Below are 14,434 nucleotides of genomic sequence, written 5' to 3'. Positions count from 1 at the left end.
GGAAGCAGCAATGCCTGATGGTTATTGAACCATCCGTTGGATTAACCTTAGAACAGACTAATGGAAGCGTACATATTCAGTAGAGAACAAGGACACAAATGTTTGGGAACATAGATTATAGTGAATGGTAGTTTTGACTAGAGTTCTTGGGAGAGGGATAAGGAGGCACCACCCTGGAAAACAAAGTTAATCAACACGGCATGAGGAACTGAGGCAAAGTTGACACCATGGAAGATGGATAATTGGGGGAGAACCACTCAGAGCCAGTCTGAGCAGTAGGCGAATCGGTAGTGTTGTAGGAGGTTCGCATACCTCTAAAAACTGTATTATTGTAATTGTACACCCTCTGATTGGGAAAGTGTTCAATGGAACCTTCCCGAGCATGTTTGAATAAAAAACAGTTAACTGAGGTTTCGTCTGAGTGATTCCGTAGCCGCTATACAATACGGGCAGGTTGATTCCTTATATCAGGGAGTCCATCTTGAGGAAGAGAAGTCTTCTTTTTACCCCAACAGTGATGAGGAGAGAGGGTTGCAGAAGAATTTCCCAGTGTTTTTCCTATGTTGGCCATTCCCCGGCCTCCCTCTCTCCCAGTAGGTTGCATGGCTAGGGGTTAGGTCAATGGCATATATGACTAACCCATGTTTGGATGGGGAAGATTATTGGTCTTTGCATGTCCTTCTTTCTGCAAACTCATGTTTGCAGCATAGAGAGAGTCACTAAAGCTTTCTATTGCATTTTGTGATCGTCATTTTTCAATCTTGTCTTACACTCTCAGCCATCATTCGTATTCTATTTGAAGAATTAATTATGCAGAAAACAACAATCAGAAACACTGTAAACACAATATTATTCTTACAGCAAAATAACAGCTGCAATCTACTTACCCCAAATTCCCATAAACACTGCATACGCTAGTGTTCCATAGTTATCAAATATAGATAGTTTCTGTGGAATATATATATAAATAAATGTAAAAAAACCTGTGCACAATAGTATGCCGAATATAAACAGGACTTGAAATATTACTCATCTAGTAACATTATAACAGTGTATTCTGCTTTTTTATGCATTATTTCAGATGCCGAATTCCATCTAATTTCTGAAATTCTGTTAACACAGATATTACCTATGCCCTTGTGGAATTATATGCAATTATAAAGTGGATGCCATGGGGTTTGACAAAAGCTGCAACATTTGACACAAATTATGGACTTGCATTTCTTAAAAGAGCAGATAATGGAGGGGAATGTCTGAGAGATAGAGAATTTGAAGGACAATGTAATTACGTTGTATTCAATTTCTAACCACTATGTTTGAAAGTGAAATTAAGGTACGATTACAAGTGATTTTATTTTTGTATTTCCTGCAAAATGTAATGCTTAAAAAGGTGATTCAATCCACAAAGATTTTTCTATTGCTTTAAAGGGTAATTGCAGTCTACTGAAATATTGGAAATGTCAATCGCTTACAGGCAACTAAATCCAATTTTTAACACTGTACATTTTCACTCTGGATTCAACAGGGAGACATCACTTTTTTGTAGTGTTTACTGGAATAGATGATATCATAGTGCTCACCTCGCACTCTGTAGCTATATCATGAATCCATCTGCAGAATTTGACCCCATTAAAAATATTTTGTTTATGAGCCAAAAGTCTTAGAGGGCCGAAATTGCGTATTGCCCCGTTTGCAGGCGGTAACAGTTGCGAGGCCGGACATTCTGCGCCCACCGCAGAAGTATCGCCCCGGAAGCGAAATTGGGCCTACCGCCCCCTGCCCCCCCTCCCCGAGATGAAGTGGAGCGCAATATCCGGTACTCCACTTCCTATCGGGGCTGGCTCAGGGGCGCTACCCGGGTGAAAGTTGGGGAGAAGTTAAACTAATATGGCAGGGGGATGGGAACCTGTGCAGGGAGACAGAGGGAAATAAAATGGAGTCAGGATCAAAAGATAGAAAGAAGAATAGTAAAAGTGGAGGGCAGAGAAACCCAAGGCAAAAAACAAAAAGGGCCACATTACAGCAAAATTCTAAAGGGGCAAAGCGTGTTAAAAAGACAAGCCTGAAGGCTCTGTGCCTTAATGCGAGGAGTATTCGGAATAAGGTTGGATGAATTAACTGCGCAGATAACAGTTAACGGATACGATGTGATTGGCTCCAGGGTGACCAAAGCTGGGAACTCAACATCCAAGCGTATTCAGCATTTAGGAAGGATAGACAGAAAGGAAAAGGAGGCGGGGTTGCGTTGCTAGTTATAGAGGAAATTAATGCAATTGTAAGGAAGGACATTAGCTTGGATGATGTGGAATCGGTATGGGTGGAGCTATGGAATACCAAAGGACAGAAAACGCTAGTGGGAGTTGTGTACAGGCCACCAAATAGTAGTAGTGAGGTTGGGGACAGCATCAAACAAGAAATAAGGGATGTGTGCAATAAAGTACAGCAGTAATCATGGGCGACTTTAATCTACATATTGATTGGGCTAACCTAACTGGTAGCAATGCGGTGGAGGAGGATTTCCTGGAGTGTATTAGGAATGGTTTTCTAGACCAATATGTCGAGGAACCAACCAGAGAGCTGGCCATCCTAGACTGGGTGATGTGTAATGAGAAGGGACTAATTAGCCATCTTGTTATGTGAGGCTCCTTGGGGAAGAGTGACCATAATATAGTAGAATTCATCATTAAGATGGAGAGTGACAAAGTTAATTCAGAGACTAGGGTCCTGAACTTAAGGAAAGGTAACTTCGATGGTATGAGGCGTGAAGTGGCTAGAATAGACTGGCAAAGGATACTTAAAGGGTTGATGGTGGATAAACAATGGCAAACATTTAAAGATCACATGGATGAACTTCAGCAACTCTACATCCCTGTTTGGAGTAAAAATAAAACGGGGAAGGTGGCTCAACCGTGGCTAACAAGGGAAATTAAGGATAGTATTAAAGCCAAGGAAGAGGCATATAAATTGGCTAGAAAAAGCAACAAACCTGAGGACTGGGAGAAATTTAGAATTCAGCAGAGGAGGACTAAGGGTTTAATTAAGAGGGGGAAAATAGAGTACGAGAGGAAGCTTGCAGGGAATATAAAAACTGACTGCAAAAGCTTCTATAAATATGTGAAGAGAAAAAGATTAGTGAAGACAAACGTAGGTCCCTTGCAGTTGGATTCAGGTGAATTTATAATGGGGAACAAAGAAATGGCAGACCAATTGAACCAATACTTCGGTTCTGTCTTCACGAAGGAAGACACAAATAACCTTCCGAATGTACTAGGGGACAGTGGGTCTGGTGAGAAGGAGGAACTGAAGGATATCCTTATAAAGCGGAAAATTGTGTTAGGGAAATTGATGGGATTGAAGGCCGATAAATCCCAGGGGCCTGATAGTCTGCATCCCAGTGTACTTAAGGAAGTGGCCCTAGAAAGAGTGGATGCATTGGTGATCATTTTCCAACAGTTTATCAACTCTGGATCAGTTCCTATGGACTGGAGGGTAGCTAATGTAACACCACTTTTTAAAAAAGGAGAGAGAGAGAAAACAGGTATTTATAGACTGATTAGCCTGACATCAGTAGTGGGGAAAATGTTGGAATCAATCATTAAGGATGAAATAGCAGCGCATTTGGAAATCAGTGACGGGATCGGACCAAGTCAGCATGGATTTATGAAAGGGAAAACATGCTTGATGAATCTTCTGGAATTTTTTTTGAGGATGAAAGTAGCAGAGTGGACAAGGGAGAACCAGTGGATGTGGTGTATTTGGACTTTCAAAAGGCTTTTGGCAAGGTCCTGCACAAGAGTTTGGTGTGCAAAATCAAAGCACATGGTATTGGGGGTAATGTACTGATGTGGATAGAGAACTGGTTGGCAGACAGGAAGCAGAAAGTCGGGATAAAAAGGTCCTTTTCAGAATGACAAGCAGTGACTAGTGAAGTACCGCAGGGCTTAGTGCTGGGATCCCAGCTCTTTACAATATACATTAACGATTTAGATGAAGGAATTGAGTGTAATATCTCCAAGTTTGCGGATGACACTAAACTGGTTGACAGTGCGAGCTGTGAGGAGGATGCTAAGAGGCTGCAGGGTGAATTGGACAGGTTAGGTGAGTGGTTAAATGCATGGCAGATGCTATATAATGTGGATAAATGTGAGGTTATCCATTTTGGGGGCAAAAACACGAAGGCAGAATATTATCTGAATGGCGGCAGATTAGGAAAAGGGGAGGTACAACGAGACCTGGGTGTCATGGTTCATCAGTCACTGAAAGTGGGCATGCAGGTACAGCAGGCGGTAAAGAAGGCAGATGGTATGTTGGCCTTCATAGCTAGGGGATTTGCGTATAGGAGCAGGGAGGTCTTACTGCAGTTGCACAGGGCCTTGGTGAGGCCTCACCTGGAATATTGTGTTCAGTTTTGGTCTCCTAATCTGAGGAAGGACGTTCTTGGTATTGAGGGAGTGCAGCGAAGGTTCACCAGACTGATTCCAGGGATGGCTGGATTGTCATATGAGGAGAGACTGGATCAACTGGGCCTTTATTCACTGGAGTTTAGAAGGACGAGAGGGGATCTCATAGAAACGTATAGGATTCTGACAGAACTGGACAGGTTAGATGCGGGAAGAATGTTCCCGATGTTGAGGAAGTCCAGAGCCAGCGGACATAGTCTTAGGATAAGGGGTAGGCCATTTAGGACTGAGATGAGGAGAAACTTCTTCACTCAGAGAGTTGTTAACCTGTGGAATTCCCTGCTGCAGAGAGTTGTTGATGCCAGTTCATTGGATATATTCAAGACGGAGTTAGATATGGCCCTTTCAGTTCAGGGGATCAAGGGGTATGGAGAGAAAGCAGGAAAGGGGTGCTGAGGGAATGATCAGCCATAATCTTATTGAATGGCGGTGCAGGCTCGAAGGGCCGAATGGCCTACTCCTGCACCTATTTTCTATGTTTCTATGAAAGTTGGAGCACTACGTGTCCTCTCTGCGTAGCGCTGACGCATTCCAAGCGCTGACGCATTCCAAAGGCCCTCCCCTTCCGTCAAAGGGGAAGGCACGCTGTGAACTCTGCAGGGTTTTTCAGTGCCTAGACTAGGCCAGTGGTGATGAAGGGTGCCGGGCTGCACGATCGCGGCATAGACCCCACGAGGATCGACACCAAGGCCGGACCGGCAAAATGGTGTCGCACACCTCCCCTTTAGATTTCGCGCAGTGGCCTTGGGGCGCTACCAGTGGGGGCGCTACTGGTTTTGTGCCTCTGCTAACTCCCGTGCAATTTCGTAGGAGCCGGTAACTTGCCCCCCCCGCCAGGAGACAACATTTTTGTGCTCTGTTAACTCCCCACAGAGGTGCACGGCATAATTTCCCCATCAAACTTTTACAACATTCATCTACATTCTGCTATCTTGTTTTTGCTCTTAGTTTAGGTGAGCCTAATTGGGTTGCAACATTATAAGTACAACTTACATGTACTTTATAGTTTCTTACTCACTGGAGATTTGATAGGTATTAAGCAAACGTTTTCTTAAATTGTTCTTCAATACCATAAATGCCTTAATTTGTAGAGTTAATTCACAAAGGAAAAAAAAACTTATGCTGCTGTCAGGACTGAATTATAATTTATATATAGATCTCTTGTTGATTTCACGCACATATAGCTGACTCAGAATAAGATCCACACTGTGATTTAATTCTGATCATTGATTATTTTAGAAGTACTGCACTTATATTAGAATATATTCACATGATACAAGATGTTATTGGTGTACTTACCCTTGATGATTGACATGTTATATTAAGTCTCCAATATGTACAATCTCGGTCACATTGGGGACACATGATAATACTGCCTCCAATCAAAGGATCACATACTTCCTTACTTTAAAACAGAAACAGAGCAAAGAAATCCAATGGTTATAACGTAGTACAACAGTTTATACATATGTAGCTCTTTGCAATATGAAATCTTGTTATGTAATTTTATATATTTCTGTTCGACTACAAATGGTAAAGTGGTGAAGTAACCATACCCACATATAACTGCTAGTGATTTAAAAAATTATGAATGATTGTGCTTTTACAATATTGACAACAAATTGTGCACTTTTTGTACTTTGAAGAAGAAATGTACTTGACCTATTGTTGAATTAAAGTAAATGGGGGCGATTCTCAACCTGCGCCCAAAATGGGCGTAAAGCGGAAATTGCGGCACCCACCCAAAGCGATGGTCAGGAGGCCTGAACCATTTTCAGGTTCAGCTGGCAACCCGTGTGGGAAGGGCAGGCAGTGGAACTGATCCCCGCGATAGGTGAGAAAGGCCAGCAGCAGACCGGAAGATTTTTGTGTGGCTTGGAGGATCACAAATGCCCCTCGGGGACCACAAAATCTTTGTTTTTTAAACTCAAAAACTTTGCGCAGAGCGGCCCCTTTAAGGACTGTTGGTTGGGCCGCTCAACGCCTGGTACCAACTGGGTCTAGTGTGCACGGCACATACTCTGCCTAATTGTTGTAAATTGCAATCGGGGGCCTATGACCCAAATTTGCATATTTAAAGAGCCTCCCGCCTGTTTTGGCAGGAATGCTGGCACCCATTTAAAGGCATCCCATTTATTGCTCATCTTCATTAAAAAACTCAGACATGGGCCAATTTTTATTTTATTCCCCATTTTTTCTGCTCTTCTCCTCCTGAAGCAACACTTTCTGAAAATCATCCATGTGTATCACGAAATGGGCATTCTTCACATTTGATTCGAGAAGGTGAGTGAGGCTATTGACCAAGGATGGGGCGGGGGGAAAAATCACAGTCAAACCTGATCTTTTCCTTACCTGACATCCACACACAATGCACTTTCCAGCATGGGTCACTGGACAGCATTTGGCAGCTTGAGCTCTTTAGCCCAGAAACGCTAGAACAATTATAGCACCCCTAATCCTATCTGAGGTGAGGTCAACTAACTCAGCCCAGAACATGGATTGAACTTGGAACCATCCTGGTCTCTAACACACAGCACTTCATTAGCCTACTAAGGCAACAGAGAAACCATTTATTTTTGCATTACTGCCAAAATGAAAGGTATCTGTAGCACTAAGAGCTAAGAACGTTTTTTCTCATTAGCGCATGTAATGGATAGTATTCTCAGTTGGAATGGGTCCCAAGTGTTAGGAGGAATGGGCTGACAAGCACAGGACATGTAAGTGGGGCCACCATCAGAATAGGGTTGTGGTGCATAAAACAAATGAAAAGAAACATCTGGCATTTCAATGTCCATCTGGAATCTTTAACCCTTACATGTAATGATTGGTTGAAAGAAAGCTCCTGCCAGACTGGTTACCAGCATTAATTGTATATGGCTAGTTTACCATTGGAACAGTTAAGTTTAGTTGCAGCTATTTCAATGATACTGTCAAAGCATGGAAACCTTTCTTCAGTACTAATGGAATACAGAAATAAAACCCTAATTTAACAGCGCCAAATAAAATGACTTTTATTATGTAGTTTTGTATCTGTTAACATGCTATTGTTCCTTGTTTTAATATTTTCTGAGTAAAAAATATTAAAATGCAAAAGCAGTACAGGGGGAGCTGTACAATGTGCTATATTCATGAGCCACAACTGAGCAATCACTGCCAACTAACCCATATAACATGCAGCTATAATAACATCAGAGGAACATGCAGAGGGCCAGTCAGAAGTACAGATGCTGCAGGCTTTATTCAATCCCACTGCATCCCATTGGTCTATGAAGTACTGTTGAAAGCACATTTGAAAATAAAATCATTTTGAAAAGTTAAATCTTTCACTGATTTGAGTCAGGAAGCAGTTTCCTGAGGATAGTTTCCCATGCTAGTGAGGCATTCACTGGGATAAAAGGTTTTAAAAATCATTACATGTTTCCAGAAATGCTCTGAAATGTCCCAGTAGATTTTATGAAACTTGCCAGCATTCCTGTGCTTTCCACAAAAACATATTGCAGTTGCTTGAAACAAACTCCATGCAGCTTCATTTTATTGGGTCAGTACATGAAAATATCACGAATGATGGGCCAGCAATGCAGTTCATGAAATTAAACATTTTTTAAAAAGTAGGAGGGGATTTAAAATGTATACAGCAGACTAAATTTGTCAGAATGAAACAAGTCTGTCAGCAGAAAGCTATACAACATTACTCGGCAATGATCAATGCAACTGTCACTACACAGCACACCTCAATATAAAATGCTATTTTGGATAGGGAATTCAGAAAAAACTTCTTTGCCCAGAGAGTGGTGAGAATGTGGAACGCGCTACCACAGGAAGTGGTTGAAGCGAATAGTATTGGTGCATTTAAGGGGAGGCTAGACAAGCACATGAGGGAGAAGGGAATAGAGGGTTAAGCTGACAGATTTAGATGAGGAAAGACGGGAGGAGGCTCGAGTGGAGCATAAATGTTGGCATGGACTGGTTGGGCTGAATGGTCTGTTTCTGTGCTGTATATCCTATGTAACCCTATGGATGTCACCAATGTTACACTGAAGTTCTAATATATCACCATTTTTTATCCTATATGATCTTGCATGCTGTGAACGAGCCGCTCATTCAAACAGATTTTTTTCCCACATACCTCCAAGTACTGTGATCCAGAGTCAGTATTCCAAAAATAAAACAGATAAGTCCTGTGAACCCTGCAATGGCCAGCATTCCTGTATAGAAACCAAGCCAAGCAAAATAGATTCCAATCTTCTCTCCAAAATACTTCCTGCGAAGAGGAATTAAAAAAAGAAACTTTTGGCAAAGATAACAATCTTCCAAACAACAAAAGCAGCTTCAAACTGTGCGACAAAATGGCAGAACTGGAATAAGTTGCTGTTTCCAGTATGGAGTCTTGCTGTGACAGAAAACTGAGCCTGGAGGTTAGCATTCACCATTTCCTGGTTATTAAAATTAATGACCAGAAAGTCAGGGACACACTGACCCAAACGTGGCCATACCAAATTTCTTGCATTTATTCAATAGGATGCAAATATGCTGGAACCAATTGGGTTAAAAGGTATAGCAAAGCTAATTTAAAATAATGAGCACAAAAAAATTATAGAGTGCAATGCAGTTAAATAAAGTGTTGTTTTATAGCTCCACTGCGCAGCTAAAAAAGAAAATTGCATTTCTATAAGCGCCTTTCACAACCACTGGAGTACTTTTGAAGTGTAGTCACTGTTGTAATGTAGGAAACGCAGCAGCTAATTTGTGCACAGCAAGCTCCCACAAACAGCAATGTGATAACCAGATAAACTGCGTTTGTTATGTTGACTGAGGGATAAATATTGGCCAGGACACCAGAGATAACTCCCCTGCTCATCTTCGAAATAGTGCCATAAGATCTTTTACGTCCACCTGAGAGCAAACAGGGCCACGTTTTAACGTCTCATCCAAAAGACGGCACCTCTGACAGTGCAGCGCTCCCCTAGCACTGCGCTGATGTGTCTGCCTAGATTATTATGCTCAAGCCTCTGGAGTGGGACTTGAACCTTCTGACCCAGAGGTGTGAGTGCTACCCACTCAGCCTCAGCTGACACATATGCCGAGATTTTCCATTTTCCGACCCGCACAGGCAGTGGGGGCAGGGGGGGAACACGGGGGACCCGGTAGATGGCGGGAAATCCAGAGTTCTGAGTTTCCCCACATGCTATGAAGTTTAACTGCGTGTGACATAATGGGCAGGTTCCCCGCCTGGAAGTCAGCCTGATTGACAGGTAATGGCAGGGAACACTGACCAGAAACAACGCAGGACCAGCTAGGTGCTGGGTCCAGGTGATAGAGAGGTGGTTCCAAGCCGGGGGGTGGGTTCCAAGCCGGGGTGGGGAAGCCGGGGTGGGGAGTCCCATCCCCTGGAGGAGTTCAATCTCCAGGGCTGAGTCTCGATCCCAGGGGGTCCCATCCCTGACCCAGGAGGAGAGGTGGGGGGGTTGAGATCGATCCCCATGGGGGATCCCTGACCCTGGGGAGGCTGTGCTTGCCACGTTCCAGCCTTGGGATTCCCAGCCGCCTGCAGTTAAATCTGCACAGCAGGTTAAAGCAGAGCCTTCAGGACTCATTATCATATTTAAAATGCCAAGCCGCCTCCTGGTAGCGGTTTGGCTGCCCGCCCCCTGTCCCACTTGAGTAAAAGGTGAAACTGAGCAAGTTGGGGTTGGGTTTTAAATTTCTCCAACTTTCACTTCCCCCGCCCCCAGCTCCAAGCCACCCATTTTTCTTGTGAAAATTCTCCCCATAGTATAGCTACAATAGGTAGCAACATGGAAGCAAAGAGATACATCATAAGTAGGAAAGTGGATATTTACAGGTTCAAATGTATTGTTCAGATATTCTTAGTAAAAAGCTTAACCATTCTGAAGCTGATTAATTAAAACTATCGGAGAGGACCGATGGACATGGGGAAGGACGTTCTGCAAAGTGTATGTAGCTCTGTTTACAGTATTACTGTTTTGACACTAGAAATTGATAGCTCAACAACAAAGGTGAGGCTTTCCCCACCCTTATGGCACAGGTGCATGTATACACAGAGATAAGCAGAAATATAGACTTGAAAGATTCTCTCATTTTTCATTTCGTGTTTTTACATTTTGATCGTTTCCTGCCCATCGAAACAGGGCAAACAGGTTATCTTTTCCATAAAGGTGGGGCAGTGACGTGGTTAGTGTGCTAACAGTTAGTGGTCTGAACCAGGATTGGGCACTGCTTTGAGTTACACTCTGCTTAGTTCCTGATCAGTCATGTTGAAAGGAAGGTATTGAGTAGAGGCTGTGACATCTATGAGCCGCAGAGAGGGAAAATGAGAATGAAGAATCATACGGAGCTGGTCTCTGTTGGCTTCTCGTGGCCAGCCCAGAGGGCACTGGTGGCAACCTGGGAAAACCTTTTGGCTGAAAGATGCTGGGTGGCTAAAAATAATGGGTAAAAATAATTACAAATTTTACAAATCTCAATAATACCTGACAGTTTCCATTATTCTTAAATACTGTGTTAAAATTTGTTGGAATTTTAAAAATGTAGAACATTAACATATTTTAATCGGCATAAAATTTCGACAGGTGTATATTTGCATTAATTACTTATATTATTACTCATTAATATATAAAGGACACTTTAATTTGCAACACCTATAGCACTGATTGGGCCCTCTTGATGACGTCCTGATTGCTGATTGGTCCCCTTGGAGGATAAGACACACCCAGCAGTTTCTCTGCAAAGTGTAATTCGAGCCATTCTGACTGCCGATTCCAGACAGAACAGAGCTCACTTGGAACAGGCAGGGCTCACTCTCATGGGTTAAGTCCTTCTCCAAAGAAGTTCCTGCCCCCAACCCTGAAGTTCCTGAGCTTCTCCCCCACCCAAGCACCTGGTCTTCCCCCTCAGCAGAAGTTCCTGACCTCCCCACGCCCCCCCCAACCATCTCCTTTTCACTGTGGATGTCCAATCTCTCTACACCTCCATCCCCCACATGGATGGCCTGAGGGTGTTCCACTTCTTCTTTGATCAAAGGCCCAACGAATCCCCATCACTACCACCCACCTCCGCCTAGCTGAACTTGTTCCGACGTTGAACAATTTCTTCTTTGACTACACTCACTTCCTCCAAATTAAAGGTGTTGCTATGGGAATCCGCATGGCTCCTAGCTATGGCTGGCTTTTCGTGGATTATGTGGAATATTATTTGTTTCAGTCCTACTTGGGTTCCCTCCCTCACCTCTTTTTCCAGTGCATTAATGATTGTATCAGTGTCATTTCCTGCTCGCACCCCGAATTAGAAAAATTTCATACACTTTGCTTTCAATTTCCACCCTTCCCGCACTTTCACATGGTCCATCTTCCTTCCTCGACTTCTATGTCTCCATTTCGGGGGGATAGTTTGGGCTGATGACAAATATCCACTATAAGCCCACTGATTCCCTCAGGTACCTGGTCTGCACTTCCGCCTAACTTTTTCCAGTTCTGATGAAAGGTCATCGACTTGAAACGTTAACTCTGTTTCTCTCTCCACAGATGCTGCCTGACCTGCTGAGTATTTCCAGCATTTTGTGTTTTTATTTCAGATTTCCAGCATCCGCAATATTTTGTGTTTCTAGTTTGAAAACATGATACCATTCCATTTATGAATGAGCTGCGGTGAAAATCTTTTGACTATGCTATTACAATTTTTTCTCAGTCATACTCTATTAGATTTCAAATGATTTCCCCCATCATTTCACTTCACCAAAATGCCACATGAACGTCTCCTCGTTTTGACATCTGCACTACACTGCATTTAATTTAACAATGATGGAGTCTCCCATCAAATCAACGGATGTGGGTGCGCTGATGGAAGAAGTGCCTAATTCTGGACATACATATACACGGCTGCATATATTGCATCGATAACCGTACGAGGTCCCTAGTGTGCCAGGTGCTTGTCAATGAAATATTGCACTAAAAAGCATTGATGTTTGAAATGACTGAGTGGCACAGTGTCCTTTCGTCTTTGGGCTCTGGTTTTACTGACGGGATGAAAGTTTTCTTTCTCCATTACACAAATTCAATTTGGGCAACCTCGAAATAGTTCCCAGTGAATGCAGCTGAGTTATTATAAATGTAATGCTGTACGTTACAGATGAAAGAATTAAGTACCTGATAAGATCGAGGGGCTGCAGTTTGTAGAAGTTCTTGGGATGAGCCCACTCCCTGTATAGAAGGTATCTCTCATTGGGGCATGATGGATCTGATGATTTCTGGTTGAATTTACACTGGAAGAGACAATTAAGAACCACACTTCATTAAATTAACTCTAATACTCATTTTAGTTGAGTTTGTGGTCATATCCTTCTGAAATATCCTATGTAAGTTACACCTGTATACTAACGGGATTGGGTCAGGCTCTGGTGGTCCACTGTTAAATTGCTGGCTGATACTTAAGGGCAGATTTTAATGGACATAAAGTTGGGTAGGTTCTGTTATGGGCAGGCAATTCTCCCAGCCTGATTTTCCTCTACGCGTTCTGCCCAGGTAACTATTTACACTCAAGTGTAAAAGAGAAAATCTTCTCCTTATTGTCCAGTCTCACACATGAAGAATGGTTACTTTGGCCAGGCACTAGAGGACAGCCTGTGACTGTGGAACTGTATCTCAGCATCAGTCAGTACCTTCACGAGAGGGGAGAAAATGGGAGTTGTGTTTTTTTTTAAATACAACTATAAAACTGCTGATAAATGCCTATAGTTTTAGTGCATTAAAGATACCTTTGTTGGTATATTTATTCTTATATTTTAATAATTTTATGTTTTGTTTAGGCATTTACCAATAGTCAAGTTAGTGTCCAATGACATGTTCTGATGTGTGCTATACCTAGAGTGCATCACTATAGCTCTTATGTCAATAGAATCACACCAGTCACATCCATTGCAACAATGTCTAATTATTTAATATTGCTTCTTTGACCTATTTTCTGTCTATTTTTAGTATACATTCACCACATCAATAATAGTCAGCTGACAAGTTTTGAGAAACAATGAACTATTTAAAATGACTTACATCATGGAGGGTATAGGCTGCCTTGTATGTTTTTGAGTCCAGAAGTTTGGTGATACCAAACTTGTTTGGTCTTCCTTTTTTATATTCACAGCGATTCAGAATGTATTGGACCTGCAGAATTAGATCGAAAAGGTGATTATTTACAAGCACTGTGTTCAGCTTCAGAATGTAAATTCTTGCTTAAAATTGTTCATTGTAAACCAAAATAAGAAAGATTGATAATGAGGGAGAAGTGCAAATGATTTTTACTTGCCCCTTCAGGGAAATCCCTCTGTCCCCAGTTGAAACCAAATATACACCATAAGGAAAGATTGCTCGGTTGAAAGTTGGAGTCTATCATGTATGTGAAGTTATGAACATTCTATACTTACTCAGCTTCAATTAGGATTTTTTCGCACAAGTACAAGTCTGCGGGTTAGTGGTAACATTGTTTGTCATTGACTTACTATTCTACTTCGAGTAGCCGGTGTGAAGAAGGTATCACGATCGGCAGTATGGAAACTTTTAATACGGTCCATCTCAAATGGCGCAGTGAAATATTCAGGCTCTGGTGGAATTTTGTCTTCATCCACTGAGAAAATCTTGGTGATGCAGTTGAATCTGGAAGTCTTCTGCTTTAAATCATTGGAATGTAGAGGTAGTTTGATGTGAAGGACTTCAGCATGACGACAGAGAACTTCCCATGGCGCATGGAGTTTCAAGAAAACAGTCTTCAAATCTAAAATCTACAATGGCAATAGAACAACGTGAAACAGTGCACAAACATTCATTTTTTAACTGTTAGGTCGACCATTGCCCTTATGAAAATACACTTAAAGTACAATGCAGCAGATATCAATCTATCATGGATATACAGACTTGTTTAAGGTTATAACAAGCGACCTCATGCCAGATATGTGTACTGTTATTGAA

The 14,434-nt window shown here is 42.2% G+C and overlaps 1 protein-coding gene across 3 annotated transcripts in view; it reads right to left on the bottom strand.

Moving 5' to 3' along the window:
- Nucleotides 1-14,434, bottom strand: part of ano6 (anoctamin 6) — a 148,620-nt gene that overhangs the window by 53,513 nt on the left and 80,673 nt on the right. For all 3 annotated transcript variants that reach the window (XM_070900236.1, XM_070900234.1, XM_070900235.1), the window contains 6 exons: nt 13,969-14,247; nt 13,523-13,633; nt 12,623-12,738; nt 8,587-8,721; nt 5,760-5,865; nt 888-948 (listed from right to left, as the gene is read on the bottom strand). In XM_070900236.1, the coding sequence (XP_070756337.1) occupies nt 888-948; nt 5,760-5,865; nt 8,587-8,721; nt 12,623-12,738; nt 13,523-13,633; nt 13,969-14,247 (808 nt within the window). The remainder of the gene's footprint in view (nt 1-887; nt 949-5,759; nt 5,866-8,586; nt 8,722-12,622; nt 12,739-13,522; nt 13,634-13,968; nt 14,248-14,434) is intronic.

This window comes from Pristiophorus japonicus, chromosome 15 (genome assembly GCF_044704955.1).
Source record: "Pristiophorus japonicus isolate sPriJap1 chromosome 15, sPriJap1.hap1, whole genome shotgun sequence".
Classification (NCBI taxonomy): domain Eukaryota; kingdom Metazoa; phylum Chordata; class Chondrichthyes; family Pristiophoridae; genus Pristiophorus; species Pristiophorus japonicus.
This window is presented reverse-complemented; position numbering and strand designations above follow the sequence as displayed.